This window comes from Oncorhynchus mykiss, chromosome 17, assembly GCF_057628025.1.
Source record: "Oncorhynchus mykiss isolate SJ-2025 chromosome 17, ASM5762802v1, whole genome shotgun sequence".
Classification (NCBI taxonomy): domain Eukaryota; kingdom Metazoa; phylum Chordata; class Actinopteri; order Salmoniformes; family Salmonidae; genus Oncorhynchus; species Oncorhynchus mykiss.
This window is the reverse complement of record NC_143038.1, coordinates 41,778,836-41,796,343: the sequence shown is the minus strand read 5'-3', so window position 1 is coordinate 41,796,343 and position 17,508 is coordinate 41,778,836. Positions and strand designations below refer to the sequence as shown.

The 17,508-nt window shown below is 41.8% G+C and overlaps 1 protein-coding gene across 1 annotated transcript; it reads left to right on the top strand.

The window, feature by feature from the left end:
* Nucleotides 1-443: 443 nt before the first annotated feature.
* Nucleotides 444-11,022, top strand: LOC110494223 (coatomer subunit zeta-1). The gene is made up of 9 exons (XM_021569123.3): nucleotides 444-537; nucleotides 811-879; nucleotides 4,023-4,104; nucleotides 4,304-4,395; nucleotides 4,498-4,553; nucleotides 6,171-6,248; nucleotides 8,920-8,971; nucleotides 9,096-9,134; nucleotides 10,297-11,022. The coding sequence occupies exons 1-9, from the start codon at nucleotides 520-522 to the stop codon at nucleotides 10,342-10,344; spliced, it is 534 nt and encodes a 177-aa protein (XP_021424798.1). The 5' UTR covers nucleotides 444-519; the 3' UTR covers nucleotides 10,345-11,022.
* Nucleotides 11,023-17,508: the final 6,486 nt, after the last annotated feature.

Here is a 17,508-nt window from a genome sequence, read left to right as displayed (position 1 = left end):
ACAAAGTCTGGGTAAAAGCTGAAACATTTTTACGTAATTAAGTTCATTATTCTTTTGGCCAAATTTCATATACACAAATGTAAATTTACAAACAGAAAAACACATTTTCGTACCCTACAAAAAGAAATTGAACTGTATATTAAGACGGTTAAATGCTCCACTAACAAAAAAGCTGTTAGAATTGTAAGTATGTGTATGTCCCTGTGGTAATTGTGTAGGTCCTTGTGTAATTGTAATGTGATATTGTACCCCCTAGCTCTATTGTCCATTGTTTGTAATCTATGTATGCTTGTGTTCCCTCATGTGCTTTATGTATTGATTTGTTGTTAATTTAAAAAAAATACAAATAATAATAAAACATTTTTTTAAAGACAAAGTCTGGGTAAATGCCATTTGAGGACCTGATTTGACTGATGTGAAAGGCAACCAACGGTAAGTCTATCTGACCGCATTTCTGTGTTGCACCAATCACAGAGAGAGTTTTGTCCCTGAATCCACGTCATCTGGTAGTAAGACAAAATGGACGCACTCAGCCTGGTACTGTTAGCGCTCTCATAACATGCATTTCATGCTATTTATGTTGATATTTGTGATTTGAATGACACTATGATAATGATGTATCAGGGGTAGTTGCCACTGTTAGCCCAACAATGTAGAAGGACACAGTTTAACTAGCTAGTTCACAGAATTAGCAGCTAGCTAGCCGGCATGTTATGATTGTTGTCAGATTGCAATTGATCAGTCAGCGCTTGTCGTTCAAGTTGTTTGGCATCATGTTCACTGAACAAAATACAACATTGTATTCATCAGGAACCCACTCTGTACACCGTGAAGGCTGTGCTCATCCTGGACAATGACGGAGAAAGACTTTACGCCAAGGTAACTAGCTAATCAACAGCGATGAATGAACTACCAGCACCTGCCCCCACAGTCAATGTGCTTCAAATCAAACCTTATTTGTCACATGTGCTTATACAACAGAATACCTTACAGTGAAATGCTTACTTACAAGCAGGGGCACTGGTGTCAAGGTAATATGTACATGTAGGTAAAGTTAGTAAAGTGACTATACATAGATAATAATAGAGTAACAGCAGCGTAGAAGGGGGAGCAATGCAAACAGTCTGGGTAGCCATTTGATTAGCTGTTCAGGAGTCTTATGGCTTGGGGGTAGAAGCTGTTTAGAAGCCTCTTGGACCTAGACTTGGCACTCCAGTACTGCTTGCCGTGTGGTAGCAGAGAGAACAGTCTATGACTGGGGTGGGTGGGGTCTTTGACAATTTTTTGGGCCTTCCTCTGACACCGCCTGGTATAGAGGTCCTGGATGGCAGGAAGCTTGGCCCCCGGTGATATACTGGGCTGTACGCACTACCCTCTGTAGTGCCTTGCGGTCGGAGGCGGAGCAGTTACCATACCAATCAGGATGGTCTTGATGGTACAGCTGTAAAACATTTTGAGGATCTGAGGGCCCATGCCAAATCTTTTCAGTCTCCTGAGGGGGAATAGGTTTTGTTGTGCCCTCTTCACGAATGTCATGGTGTGCTTGGACCATGTTAGTTTGTTGGTGATGTGGATGTCAAGGAACTTGAAGCTCTCCACCTGCTCCACTACAGCCCCGTCGATGAGAATGGGGGCGTGCTCGGTCCTAGTTTTCCTGTAGTCCACAATCATCTCATTTGTTTTGATCACGTTGAGGGAGAGGTTGTTGTCCTTGCACCACACGGTCAGGTCTCTGACCTCCTCCCTATAGGCTGTCTCATCGTTGTCGGTGATCAGGCCTACCACTGTTGTGTCATCAGCAAACTTAATGATGGTGTTGGAGTCGTGCCTGACTGTGCAGTCATGAATGAACAGGGAGTACGGGAGGGGACTGAGCATGCACCCCTGAGGGGCCCCGTGTTGAGGATCAGCGTGGCGGATGTGTTGTTACCTACCCTTACCACCTGGGGGCGAGGGAAAGCTTTGTAAGCGTCTCTCTGCTTCATAGCATGTCAATATTCATCCAGCTGCATGAGTAGATGCAAAGTAGCCAACATAGTTTTGTAATTTTACATTCAGCTGACTACCTGGGTAACAAATTGCCTGTGTGCTCAAACTATGACTTATTTTGTGACACTGTCAGTGCTTGACTTGGACTGAAATAGGTTCTGGTACCCATTTTGGGTGCTGGTACTGTTTTATATTTAGGTGCAGGAGCTCTTCAAGCTCAAGCAGTATAACATTTGAGTTGCAAGTACTCTGCTCCGGTGAGTTCCTGCCCAAGTCAAGCACTTGACACACAGTATTCACACCTCTTGACTTTTTCCACATTTATTGTTACAGCCTGAATTTTAAAATGGATACAAATGAGATTTTTTTTTAAATGAAAAGCTGAAATGTCTTGAGTCAATAAGTTTCCAACCCTTCTCTTATGGCAAGCCTAAATACGTTCAGTAGTAAACATTTTCTTAACAAGTCACGTAATAAGTTAAATGGACTCTGTGTGCAATAATAATAGATTACATGATTTTTAAATGACTACCCCATTTCTCTACCCAACACATACAATTATCTCTATGGTCCCTCAGTCGAGTTCTGAATTTCAAGCACAGATTCAACCACAATGACGAGGGAGGTTTTCCAATGCCTCTCAAAGAATTGCTCCTATTGGTAGATGGGTAAAAAAAAAAAAAAATCAGACACTGAATTTCTCTTTTGAGCAGTGGTGTAAGTACGTAAGTTGTTTTTGGGGGTATCTGTACTTTAATATTTATATTTTTGACTACTTTTACTTAACTACATTCCTAAAGAAAATAATTTACTTTTTACTCCATACATTTTCCCTGACACCCAAAAGTACTCGTCACATTTTGAATGCTTAGCAGAACAGAAAAAATGTCAAATTCACACACTTATTAAGAGAACGTCCCTGGTTATGCCTTCTGCCTCTGTTCTGGCAGACTCACTAAACACACGTACTTTGTTTGTAAATTATGTTGGAGTGTGCCCCTGGCTATCTGTAAATAAATAAAACATTAAGAAAATGATGCAGTCTAGTTTGCTAAATATAAGGAATTTGAAAGTATTTATGCATTTACTTTTGATACTTAAGTTTATTTAAAACCAAATAGTTTTAGACTTTTACTCAAGTAGTATTTTACTGGTTGACTAACTTTTACTTGAGTCATTTTCTATTAAGGTATCGTTATTTTACTCAAGTCTGACAATTGGGTACTTTTTCCACCACTGCCTTTGAGTATGGTGAAGTTATTAATTATGCTTTGGATGGTGTACCATTACACCCAGTCACTACAAAGATACAGGTGTCCCTCCTAACTCAGCTGCCGGAGAGGAAGAAAACCGCTCAGGGATTTCATCATGAGACCAATGGTGATTTTAAAACAGTTAAGAATTGAATGGCTGTGATAACTGAGGATGGATCAACAACATTGTAGTTACTCCACAATGCTAACCTAAATTACATAGTAATCGTCATCGGCAAGGACTAGGACATTTTTGTAGGATAAGAAGAAATATAATAGAGCTAAGCACAGGCAAGATCCTAAAGGAAAACCTGACCCTGGGAGACATATTTACCTTTCAGCAGGACAGTAACCTAAAACCCAAGGCCAAAAATACATGGGAGTTGCTTACCAAAATGACATTGAATGTCCCTGAGTGGCCTAGTTAGTTGACTTACATCCGTTTGGAAATCTATGGCAAAACTTTAAAATGGCTGTCTAGCCATGATCAACAACCAACTTGACAGAGCTTAAGGGTTTCCAAAAAGAATAATACTACTAAGAACCTCTTCGAGATTTACCCCAAAAGACTGTAATCGATGCTAAAGGTTATTCTAACATGTATTGACTCAAGGGGGTTGAATACTTATCTAATCAATATATATTATTGTTTATTTACATGAATCTAAAAAAAAAAAACATAAATCCCATTTTGTAACAACAAAATGTAGAATGAGGCAAGGGGTGTAAATACTTTCTGAAGACACTGTATGTGATCTCCGTTTGACTTCTGCCCCACAGTACTATGATGAAACCTATCCCACTGTGAAAGAGCAGAAAGCTTTTGAGAAGAACATCTTCAACAAGACACACCGCACAGACAGTAAGATGTTTTTTTCGACCTAATTAATCATATGCGCTTCAGTTTACATTTTGGTCACAGGCTTCATTACTTGCTATTTCATCTCTTGCCAAAGGCTTTGAGTGCTGATCTGTTCTCAATTGCACGAAGGCTTCTGTGTATAACTGGTATAATGAAGATGTTGTATCATAGACTGAACTCTCTCCGCTTCTTTACCCAGGTGAGATAGCGCTCCTAGAAGGTCTTACCGTTGTGTACAAAAGCAACATTGACCTCTACTTTTATGTTATTGGCAGTTCACATGAAAATGAGGTAGGCTGGTGGTGGTACGCTAACAAAACACACTGAAACATTGCCTATGTTGGGCTGTTTCTCCCACAAAACATTGATACGTTTTGTTATTTCCTCCCCCAGTTGATGCTTATGTCAGTGCTTAACTGTCTGTTTGATTCGCTCAGCCAGATGCTAAGGTAAGACTGCACTTTATTTACACTGAACAAAAATAGAAATGCAACAATTTAAAGATTTGACTGAGATGCATACCATTCATATAAGGAAATCAGTCAATTGAAATAAATTCATTACGCTTTAATCTATGGATTTCACCTGACTGACCTTAAAAATAAAAAGTAGGGGTCTGGATCAGAAAACCAGTCAGTATCTGTTGTGTCTGCCGTTTGCCTCATACAGCGCGACACATCTCCTTCGCATAGAGTTGATCAGGCTGTTGATTGTGGCCTGTGGAATGTTGTCCCACTCCTCTTCAAGGTCTGTGCGAAGTTGCCGGATATTTGTGGGAACTGGTCCACGCTGTTGTACACGTCGATCCAGAGCATCCCAAATATGCTCAATGGGTGACATGTCTGTTGAGTATGCAGGCCATGGAAGAACTGGGACATTTTCAGCTTCCAGAAATTGTGTACAGATCCTTGTGACATGGGCCTGTGCATTATCATGCTGAAACATGAGGTGATGGCGGCAGATGAATGGCACGACAATGGAATCCTCAGAATCTCATCACGGTATCTCTGTGCATTCATTTTCCATCAATAAAATGCAGTCGTGCTCGTTATCCGTAGCTTATGCCTGCCCATACCATAACCCCACCTCCACCATGGGGCGCTCGCCTACATGACGACATACACACTGTCTTCTATCTGCACGGTACAGTTGAAACTGGGATTCATCCGTGAAGAGCACACTTCTCCAGAATGCCAGTGGCCATCGAAGGTGAGCAATTGCCCACTGAAGTCAGTTGTGACGCCAAACTGCAGTAAGGTCAAGACCCTGGTGAGGACGACAAGCATGCATATGAGCTTCCCTGAGATGGATTCTGACAGTTTGTGTAGAAATTATTCGGTTGTGCAAACCCACAGTTTCCTCAGCTGTCCTTGTGGCTTGTCTCAGACGATCCTGCAGCATAAGAAGCCAGATATGGTGGTCCTGAGCTGGAGTGGTTACACTTAGTCTGCGGTTGTGAGGCTGGTTGGACGTATTGCCAAATTCTCTAAAGGGATGTTGGAGGCGGCTTATAGTAGAGAAATTACAAGCATTTCACTACACCTTCAATAACATCTGCTAAACATGTGTATGTGACCAATAACATTTGATTAGATTTGAATTCAACATTATATTCTCTGGAAACAGCTCTGGTAGACATTCCTGCAGTCAGCATGCCAATTGTACGCTCCCTCAACTTGAGACATCTGTGTCATTGTTGTGTGACAAAGCTGCACATTTTAAAGTGGCCTTTTTATCGTCCCCGGGTACAAGGTGCACCTGTGTAATGGCATGCTGTTTTAATCAGCTTCTTGATGTAACACACCTGTCAGGTGGATGGATTATCTTGGCAAAGGAGAAATGCTCACTAACAGGGATGTAAACAATTTTGTGAACGAAATAAGCTTTTTGTGTGTTTTTTTTTTTCAGCTCATGAAACATGGGACCAACACTTTACAAATTGCGTTTTACAGTTTTTGTTCAGTGTAGTTGAATAAGCAACTGAATGAGACATTTGTAACACTTTGTTAGTTTCCATAGAGAGGTCAGGATGTGTGTTTAAGCTCCCTTTCTTTGTCCTCCTGCAGGAAAAATGTTGAGCGGCGGGCCTTGCTGGAGAACATGGAGGGCCTGTTCCTGGCAGTGGATGAGATTGTGGATGGGGGGTAGGTACTTATCTCACCCCAAAGCAGGGGTCTCTGGAGCTGTGTATTCTCCTCTAGTATGTCCTTTGACTCCCTGACCAAACCAACTTTTCCATCTAGACTGGATGCTTTCAAAGACATCACACTATGGCGTACAGCTAAATTATTCATCCCCCTTGGCGTTTTTCCTATTTTGTTGCATTACAACCTGTAAATTAAAAGGATGTTTATTTGGATTTCATGTAATGGACATACACAAAATAGTCCAAATTGGTGAAAAGTTGTTTTAAAAAAAATAATAATAATGTAAAAAATTAAATGGAAAAGTGGTGTGTGCATATGTATTCACCCCCTTTGCTATGAAGCCCCTAAATAAGATCTGGTGCAACCAATTACCTTCAAAGTCACATAATTAGTTAGATTGCACACAAGTGGACTTTATTTAAGTGTCACATGATCTCAGTGTGTGTGTATATATATATATATATATATATCTCTGTTCTGAAAGGCCCCAGAGTCTGCAACACCATTAAACAAGGGGTACCACCAAACAAGCAGCACCATGAAGAACAAGGAGCTCTCCAAACAGGACAGGGACAAAGATGTGGAGAAGTACAGATCAGGGTTGGGTTATAAAAAATATCAGAACCTTTGAACATCCCACGGAGCACCATTAATACCATTAAAATGGAAAGAATATGGCACCACAACAAACCTGCCAAGAGAGGGCCGCCCACCAAAACTCACAGACCAGACCAGGCAAGGAGAGGATTAATCAGAGGGGCAACAAAGAGACCAAAGATAACCCTGAAGGAGCTGCAAAGCTCCACAGCGGAGATTGGAGTGTCTGTCCATAGGACCACTATAAGCTGTACACTCTACAGAGCTGGGCTTTATGGAAGAGTGGCCAGAAAAAGCCATTGCTTAATGAAAAAATAAGCAAACACGTTTGGTGTTCGCCAAAAGGAATGTGGGACACTCCCCAAACATATGGAAGAAGGTAATCTGGTCAGATGAGACAAAAATTGAGCTTTTTAGCCATCAAGGAAAACGCTATGTCTGGCACAAACCCAACACCTCTCATCACCACGAGAACACCGTTTTTCATCGGCAGGGACTGGGAAACTGGTCAGAATTGAATGAATGATGGATGGCACTAAATACAGGGAAATTCTTGAGTGGAAACCTGTTTGTCTTCCAGAGATTTGAGACTGGGATGGAGGTTCACCTTCCAACAGGACAATGACCCTAAGCATACTGCTAAAAGCAACATTCGAGTGGTTTAAGGGGAAACATTTAAATGTCTTGGAATGGCCTAGTCAAAGCCCAGACCTCAATCCAATTGATCTTTGGTATGACTTAAAGATTGCTGTACACGAGCGGAACCCATCCAACTTGAAGGGGTTGGAGCAGTTTTGTCTTGAAGAACGGGCAAAAATCCCAGTGGCTAGATGTGCCAAGTTTATAGAGACATACCCCAAGAGACTTGCAGCTGTAATTGCTGCGAAAGGTGCCTCTACAAAGTATTGACTTTGGGGGGGTGAGTAGTTATGCACGCTCAAGTTTTCTGTTTTGTTTGTTTCACAATAAAAAATATATATTTTGCATCTTCAAAGTGTTGCATGTTGTGTAAATCAAATGATTTAAAAAAGTATTATAATACATTTCATTCCAGATTGTAAGGCAACAAAATAGGGAAAATGCCTAGGGGGGTGAATAGTTTCGCAAGCCACTGTAGCCAAGATAAAGAGGAAGTCCAGAAGCAATTCTCTGGCAACCTGGGTCGTTCCACAGAATTATTCCCTTTTTGATATTTTAAGTATAAATTGTGCACCAATATTGCCTTTTCAAAGCCTGTTAAATTGACCACATCGGAATTTTTATTTTTATAAAGGCTTGCTGAAGTGCCACAATTCAGCGTTTTGACATGTCTCTCTGTGACTTCTATGACGAGCTTAACCCACTTAACCCCCAACATTTCTCCAGGTTCTCTCCATAGTAAAGCCCTAGTTATTTTGTTGCTTTGAAAAAGTCATTTCTGAAGATGATTTATTTCACTTGATTAATGTCGAGGGAAAATAAACCTATCCCTCATTTTTAAGGTCAATCCTGTTACTCTTTTTAATGTAATGAAACAATAAAAATTATAAACCATTAAACATCTAATAGTCAAATCATAGTGTAAAAGCAGGTGAACTGGTTCTAACCCTTTTGGAAATGTCTTGTTTTGTGGTGGGAAACTAAGCAGGTCGAGCAGAACACGCCAACCCTGTTACCAATATAGCTAGAAATGTTTTTTACAACCAAAATGGGTTTTTTGAAGCTTGCATTCAATTGCCCCTCCCTGTTGCACACATCATGCTTCCATTCCCCCTGTCACGAGGGGATTTATGGCAGATTTAAGATGAAATCGTCAACCCTGTTAGTTTATTTTACTTTACTATAGTTATTTTATTTATCTAAAACATACCCACAGATGGATTTGACCAGTTAAATACTCTATTACATAATTTAAGGTTTCTGAGACTGGATAGGCTCTCAGTCCAATATAAATCAACCATCCTACTAGTCCATAGCTAGGTGATACAATAGCCCCTCGAAGTAAGGTTATTTAGGGTTAGGGAGGATGCCCATTTTGCTTTGCATTTAGATGTCAGCCATTGAGAGTGATCTATGCTCTTCTGTCTTCCAGAGTCATTCTGGAGAGCGACCCTCAGCAGGTGGTGTACCGTGTGGCCCTCAGAGTAAGACCATTGATCCTCCTCCTCCTCAGTCAAACACCATGGTTCTGTTACCATGGAGTACTGTACTGCCCAGATGTCAACAACATTTAAATTGATCTGGACTATATTTCTCTCATGTTTACAGGGGGATGATGTTCCTTTAACAGAACAGACTGTGTCTCAGGTAATTGCGCTTCTTATTTACGAGAAAATCTCATATTACCTAGTAAACCTAACCCTAACTTGTTAAAATTGTGTACAATTTATTTTAGTACTACTAATAATTGGGTAGGTGCTTACATGAGTCTTATTTCACACATGTACAAGTGTATTATACACATGTGAATTGTAAATATTTTTGGGGCATATCCCACGTGACACCCTTGGAGATTGGGGTCACGGCCAGGGACCAGCCATTATTGACAGCGACCCTGGAGCAATTAGGGTTAAGTGCCTTGCTCAAGGGCACATCAACATATTATTTTCCACCTAGTCGGCTCTGAGATTTGAACCAGAAACCTTTTGGTTACTGGCCAAACTACTTAACCGCTAGGCGACCTGCCGCCTGGTGTACTGGAATTTAAACGTGTGTTTGATAGTAATGTGATTTGGATATCAGTGAACAACATGGCTGAGTGATGACTAGGTGGTTTGTCAGGCTAACAATCTTTAGCACATACTGTACCTTATGCTTCCCAGCTCTTTTTATCCCTAAAATGCCCTCATTGTTCTGTTAGCTATTTAAAAAATAATTGTATTTCTCTCCAACAGTATATTAAGCTACTACATTAGCTTTATTGTAATGAAAAGGGAAGAGAACAGAGGGGAGCGTACCCAGTGTAGCTGCTAATGAGGCTCCACTGTTAGCTAGGCGGCGTGTCTCCACACCTGGCAGGCTCTCTGAGCACTACGCTGATGGATGCTCCCATCTGACAGGCATTTTACTGGCTGCAGGTGTCTCCCTCTCCCACTCTGTCCATTAATCGTCATCGCCAACCCTGGGCCTGCATGCCTCATAATGGTTACTGAGAGACTTTAGTCTGCAGAATTAAAATGATTCATTCATTGATGTATCGTTCCTGTGTGTAGTAGTATTACTGGTGTCATCACACCACCACTCTTCCCTCATATCACAGTAGGAAAGTTCTGGAAGCTTCCTTCAGTGTTTTATACTGTATATATTTTTTTCTACCTGTAGTTGGATTTTGAGGTGATGGACATTTACCAAACTATACAGTTCTGCCTTTTGTGGGTTGCTAACGGCTTTCATCTTCTATAAACAGTATTAGAGGGACACTTAACCAAACCGAGTTCTCCTCACTCTGTTTTTCTCTTCTCTATTTCAGGTGCTTCAGTCTGCAAAAGAACAGATCAAGTGGTCCTTACTGCGATAGGAGAGTTGTCTCTGCTGTCACATACACACCTACCAACACTCACTCACCTGATAACATCATTCCTATTCCTGTGTATCCCAGAGATCATTGCACTGAAGTCTTCTGATTGAGCCACCAATCAGAACCAGCCAGGCCTACTGTGGCATTTTCTATCCTCCATTTCCTGTCTTGATTATCCATTCCCATGTGGTGGGAGATCCCAAGCTCTTATCGCCCAGACAACAGGATTCGTTTTTTTGTTGTTGTCTCAACTCCACACATCCTTACTGTCTCTATGGCTGTTGGTGATTCCAACCTTTTCTATTACAGTACCAACAAATGTGATCTGACCAGTATGAATCACCCAGTATTCACCTATTCCAATGGGATTTTGCCTATTTCAGTGGGCATTTTAGTGGGCACAGCTGTTAGCTGTGTTAATAATTGTATGGTATATGAAACATGACTATTAGTAAAACACTGAGCCATCTCCTTGCTGTGCTCGTGTCTCTTTGTATACAACCTTTATTAGAGATTCCACTAAATGTGGCAACTTTTTGCTTGTGTAGTTGTGCATGAAGCATACATTTTGTGATTTAAATGTGATAATTACAATGATATGCAGGCTTTCTTTACATTGCGTTTCTCTTGCCGTTGTGAAAAGAACTTGGATCAAATAAACTTTATTTAAACCAGCAAGCATTTGATTGGTTTCTCTTGTTTGTGGTGCAGTAAAATATTTGTTTGTTGGGGAAAAGTTTGAGGCTATCTTTTGCCGCAGTAGGGCAGATGCTGCAGTTGAAAGGAATTACATCGCCACCTGCTGGGAGACAAAGCCACTACAGTGCACATGTCAGTAGTGACAGAGGACATACTAAGATATTTAAACAAATCATTCATACTGACTTGTGTCCAATCCGATGCATGTTGGAAAGTTGCTTAACAGCAGATTCGGACACCGTACGCATGACACCTCAATAGAAAGTAGGCATAACGATCTCAACAGATCTATGCTAGAATGTGTTAGATTTTAGGAATCCCAGGTATACTGACAGCAGGTACACATTTTCTCCCTGTGTGTGTGTTTCAAAATGTCAAAAGTTGAGACTAAAAGTGTGTATGAGGTTTGCATACTGAGTGTGCAGAGGGTAGGGAAAGGTCACAGGGAAGCGCTGCTGCCATCCTTTTAATTTTCATCAGGGAACGTTAGTGACACCTCCGAGCCGTCAAGGACTCATTTCTCATCGGCTAATTACCCCGGCAGAGCCATAAAGAGGCAGAGAGGTAATTTATATTGATTACACAGAAACCAGGATAATTGACTGAAATGCCACCGTTTGGCATGCTCCTATGTTTTACATACACACAGACCGGCAGCATCTGAGAGTGTGTGTGTGTGTGTGTGTGTTCTGCAGGTTGGTGCCTGTATCTAATAACAGGGAATGTTTACAAGTGTGTGAGTTGATGTATGTCAGAGGTCTATAATTAATGCCTATGATATGTGTATTATTGACAACGGGAATGTCCCATGGTTGGTGTTCTCGTCTGTCCGTTCAGGTCAGAATGAATATCTTCAGTGTCTACCATGTCTTTATGTTTGCATCCGTCTGTTATTGTCCCACTTTCAAATCTTGACTTCTGCTTGTGTAAACTCATGGAAAAAAGCTTGTGCTTAAATATACATTTACCATTTAAACTAGTGTCACCTGCACTATATACTATTAAACAATTCAGTGATCCTACACATTGATCAGTGATTCTACACATTGATTCAGTGATCCTACACTTTGATTCAGTGATTCTACACTGATTCAGTGATCCTACACCTTGATTCAGTGTCGAACAGTGAAAAGTGTGGCGGCATAGATCTTCGTTAATCTTAGCTCATTTGCAAAGCCAAATAAATCAAGGATTTTGGTTGACATCATCGGATCCACCACCATTAGTCGAAACGAGATGATTGAATAGCCACACTGCTATCAGGGATATTGGAGCAGGAGTCTGCCTGATTGCATTCTGCTCCCATCTGTGTTGCTGTTATTATGGCCCTGGAAGCTGTGCAAACCCAAGGCATGTGATAAAGGGGAGAGAAAGACAGTCGTTAGGGGATGTGTTTTGCATAAACAAACCCGGAGGTGTGTGTGCGTGTGTGAAAGCAGGATGAAATGGGATTCTGGGATTGTGTAGCAGTGTGGGCAATCTTAATGTTCAAAGTCAACGTATAATGGTTGTCGTCAAACAGGGATTGCTTGCGTGTGTGTGTGTGTGCGTGCGTGCGTGAGAGCAGGGTGAAATGGGATTGTGTAGCAGTGTGGGCGACCATAATGCCACAGCATAACGGTTGTTGTCACACAGGGATTGTGTGTGTGTGTGTGTGTGTGTGTGTGTGTGTGTGTGTGTGTGTGTGTGTGTGTGTGTGTGTGTGTGTGTGTGTGTGTGTGTGTGTGTGTGTGTGTGAGTGTGCGCGTGCGTGCGTGCGTGCGTGCGTGTGTACGTACCTGTGTAGTTTTTATGAGACGTGGGCCTGGGGCCGATATGCAGCTTCTCCCCGCAGTTTAAACTGTGCTTTATGACTGTGGCTGTTTCTTGTTGTTTACAGATTCTCACTGTCAATTCGGGCCCTGGGACGGAGAGACAGCCAAAAACAACACTATCACCACAACGTTCCCCCCTCCCTCAACTCCCTCCCTCCACTCGTTCCACGGCTATAACTTACCACTCGAGCCACCAGGCGCCCCAATTCTACAGAAAAACGTGTAGCAATACCGCAAGTAGTAATGTGAACATAAATTACTCTCAAATCTCATCTGTGGTCGCATTGCATGTAAATGTACTTGCTTGTAATGGTGTGAGGTTGCAGATGTACAAGTTGGTTAGACAAGAGGGAATAGCAAGCAAACTGGCCAGTTGTTCCCTATTCCACCCAGTGTATTGCAGGAGCTGCTGGAGAGACAGAGGGAAAAGTAATTTACTATTAGACATAGCGGGGCAGGAAAATATACATTTCCATTAGTTTGAAAGATCGAGAAAGAGAGATCATACATAGACATACGATGACAATGATACCATGCCTGATGTCTACACATATCAGTCACACTCAAAATCAACATTTTTGGGGGCATAATGTCAGAGTAATGCTTTCTGAACTCCTGTGGCGCTGCATAGCTGCACCACACCCCGAGTCTGGGAACCCAGAGGAAAGGAATTCCCTGCATCAAGTATGACTCCGAGACATGAAACTAGAACATATGGGCCTCAAGGATTAAAGACTGGAATTTATATTCATCATTATGGGTTTGGTGTATAAAACTCAAGGCTACACTGCCATTATTCCATTGCATTTATACTGTTTTTGTTGTATATGGCATTATTTTATTTACTCACCCAATTGGGATTATGGTTGGTTGGAGTTTGTTATGTCTGTTCACTAGTAAATGATCAAAAAACAGTAGTTATGTAACTGATTAGGAGATGGTGGCCAACTAATGTTGAACAGAAACTCTTCTTGTTATAGTCATGATCCAGTGAGCTGTATTACATGATCTTTGTGTGATCAAACAGAAAATAGTGATGGGTTTATGGTCACATCTTGTATATGATTGTGGATGTGTTCTTGGATGTTATACAAGGTGAAGACTGCCGCTTCGATGTGGCTGGTTTACTGGGTCTTCCTACTCGATGGTCACATGCTCAGGATTGTTTCTGTCATAAATGCCTCCTCTCTCTGGCTCCATGCCCAGAGATCTGTTTTCGTGGGACTCTAACACAGCCAAGGGAAGAAGAGGAAGACAACAAAAAAACACTGCCATTTCCCTGTATGTTTCTCCTCTTAAAGCCACTCTCTTTTCTCCACCCCTCCATCCCCCTCATCCTGCTCCCTGTGGATTCCCCAGCAGCAATGCAGTACCCATTAACAGAGCCCACCCCCCACCTCTCAGACAGATTTACTGCCATTGCCACGCTATTGGCCGCCAAGCTGACAGAAGTGATTTAAAGCTTGCCCCTCATTGGTCCTCGTATGACAAGCAAATTTATTGCTGCACTACGATTCGCTGCCGCCTGCCTTTGATGTGAATTACGGCCTTGTCTGTGATAGGACACAGGAGCAGTGTCAAGTTACTGTCGTAAAACCTGCGTCCCTGGGGGAGGGGAGCGGGGAGGGTGTTGTGTGGTATGCCTGAGTCAAGACTGAGGACGAGAGGAGAGAAAGAGATGGAGAGAGACAGAAAGGCAGATAGCAAGAAAGAGAGAGAGAGGAGCAGCATGCGTTGCTGTGATTTCCAGTCTGTTATTATGTTATTTTCCTATAGCCTTTGTTGAAGTCACGCACCACTCAGAATCCCCTAGGACACAACTCAAACTCATTCCACGGAGGGCTAGTTCTGCGTGTTTTTCGCACCACCCTTGTACTTGATGGATGAATTAAGGTCACTAATTAATAAGGAACTCCCCTCATATGGTTGTCTGGGTCTTAATTGAAAGGAAAAAACAAAAACCCGCAGACACTCGGCTCTCCGTGGAATGAGTTTGACACCTCTGCCCCAGGATGTGGTTTTCATACTGCCTTTATACCTCTACAAGAGTAGGGTTTTCAGTCTCATGTTATATTCTACAGTCAATCCTTGTGCATTAACTGTTTCTGGCCTTACATTACAGGAGTTTCCCTTCTATACTAAAATGCCTTTGTTCCTATTTAAAAAAAATAATAATAAGCTAGAAATTGAAATGAGGGAGAAAAGAAGGCGTGAAACTGCACTGCGTGTTTTATAGAGGTAGAGATGAGCGCCAGGTTTTATGACTCGGGGGAGTGGAGGCGGTACAGTGTGTATTAAAGTGTAATCAAACGCATATCCTTTAGTGGGGTGCAGGGACGAAAAAAGTCGGTATAAAAGAAATAGAGCCCCGCACACTTATAAGCTCCTCCACGCACCTTTAACGTTTCGACCCTGCAAGGATCTTCTTCAGGTCATTGTGTATTACCCATGATGCACTCTGAGTTTGAACGCCTCTGTTCTTCTCCTCTCCTTCCCTCTGATTCCATTATCCAGTTTATCCTCCCACTCCTTTCCTCCCTCCTGCTGCCTTCCAGCCCAGAGCCATCTTTCCGTGGGCAGCCAGGCAGTGTATGACATATCATATGGATGTGGTGCGCTGTGAATGACCGCGTCGCATCGCTGATCAACAGGAGAAAACTGCCAAACGTCACTTTTACTCCCTTTTCTATCTGTCTGTTGGTCAGATTATCTTTCTGTTCTGTCTCTAACTCTCTTCAGTTTAGCAACGATCCATTTGCCTGTCAGTGTGTATCTTTTCCTCCATTCGTCTGTTTCTGTAGACATATATCCCCCGCTCGCTCTCTCAATTTATTTTCAATGTCAATTTTAAGGAGCTTTATTGACATGGGAAACATATGTTTACATTGCCAAAGCAAGTGAAATATATATTAAAGTCAACCGTAGACATTACACTCACAAAAGTTCCCCCAAAAAATGAAGACATTTCATATATCATATTATGTATATATACAGTGTTGTAATGATGTGCAAATAGTTAGTACAAAGTACAAACTGAAAAATAAATCAACATAAATATAGGTGCATTTACAATGGTGTTTGTTCTTCACTGGTTGTCCTGATGTAATTGCACACTGTGGTTTTTCACCCAATAGATATGGGAATTTATCAAAATTTGATTTGTTTTTTAACTGTTTGTGGGTCTGTGTAATCTGAGGGAAATATGTGTCTCTAATATGGTCATACATTTGGCAGGAGGTTAGGAAATGCAGCTCAGTTTCCACCTCATTTTGTGGGCAGTGTGCACATAGCCTGTCTTCTCTTGAGAGCCAGGTCTGCCTTCAGCGGCCTTTCTAAATAGCAAGGCTATGCTCACTGAGTCTGTACATAGTCAAAGATTTCCTTAGTTTAGGCTCAGACAGCGGTCAGGTATTCTGCCACTGTGTACTCTCTGTTTAGGGCCAAATATCATTTTTGTAAATTCTTTCCAATGTGTCAAGTAATTCTCTTTTTGTTTTCTCATGATTCTCTCTATTTCTCCTTCCTTCTCCCTGTTCACACTAACCACCATGGGCCTTAGTCTATTCATACATTCTGACATGAGGTCCAGTAGACAAACAGTTAGTTCTGTGAATTGCCAATCTTGCTCGAAGGACAAAGTAGGACTTCAATTGGGAGACAATGGGGCCCCTCATTGACCAGGAGCCCTGACTGACGGTAGGACTGACAGAGGCCAAATCAGCTCCAGATTGATACCGGGGCCACAGTGGTAATGGACCTGTCCAAGCCTGAACCCATCATGTCTATCAGTTAAGTGATTTTTACGATGTACCTCCACTTCACATGTGAGTCAAGTATCTCCAACCTGTCAGCAGTGAGGAGGGAGGAAAGGTCCAATGTCCATAGTTTACCTCTGTCCAACCTTTAGTGGAGAAGATCAAGGAACTTCACAGTAATCAATACATGAAAATATACACCCACATATACCTACACATACTGTATGTTCATTGTAAGCTTCAAGTTAACATGGTTTAGGTATGCTAACATTGGATAGACAACTAAAATGGCCCAACATCAGCACCATTTTGTGCCTGACGCAGCTGCTGAAATTGAGTAGTCCCACCCAAAATGGCTGATGTTTTTCACCATCCTATGAGAAGGAAAAGTCTTAACAGAATCCTTGGGATATCCCAACTCTGACATCATCCATTTTACATTGACATTTTAGTCATTTAGCACAGTGTTTCTCAACCCCGGTTCTCCAGTACACCTTGTTGTTGTAACCCTGGAAAAACACAACTAATTCAGCTCACTGAGGGCTTGATGATTAGATGACAAGTTGAATCCAACCTCCAACCTCGACTTCCTCTGCCTCTCAGAGACACGGCTCCATAAAACCCTCCATGTGCTGCTTTGATTGTGCCTGGCTACAATGTTTTCAGGAGAGACAGGATTGAAGGAAGAGGAGGGGGTCTGATGATTTACATTAAAGAACATATCCGATATAAACAAATTGAGTGGTCATGTGATAATGAACTAGAATGTATTGGCCTGAACGTTACACTGTCTCCCCAAATGTCTTTTACCCTTATTGGAATGTATAGGCCACCTTCCACCAAAAGTGTGTTTTTTGATCAGTTTAATAACATGCTTAGGGAATGTGATTTTGGGA

What these genes read in the sequence shown, in the direction of transcription:
- LOC110494223 (XM_021569123.3), top strand. An exon ending in GAGAAAGACTTTACGCCAAG is followed by an intron (nt 880 to 4,022) that starts GTAACTAGCTAA and finishes TCTGCCCCACAG; the next exon opens with TACTATGATGAAACCTATCC. An exon ending in GATGAGATTGTGGATGGGGG is followed by an intron (nt 6,249 to 8,919) that starts GTAGGTACTTAT and finishes TCTGTCTTCCAG; the next exon opens with AGTCATTCTGGAGAGCGACC.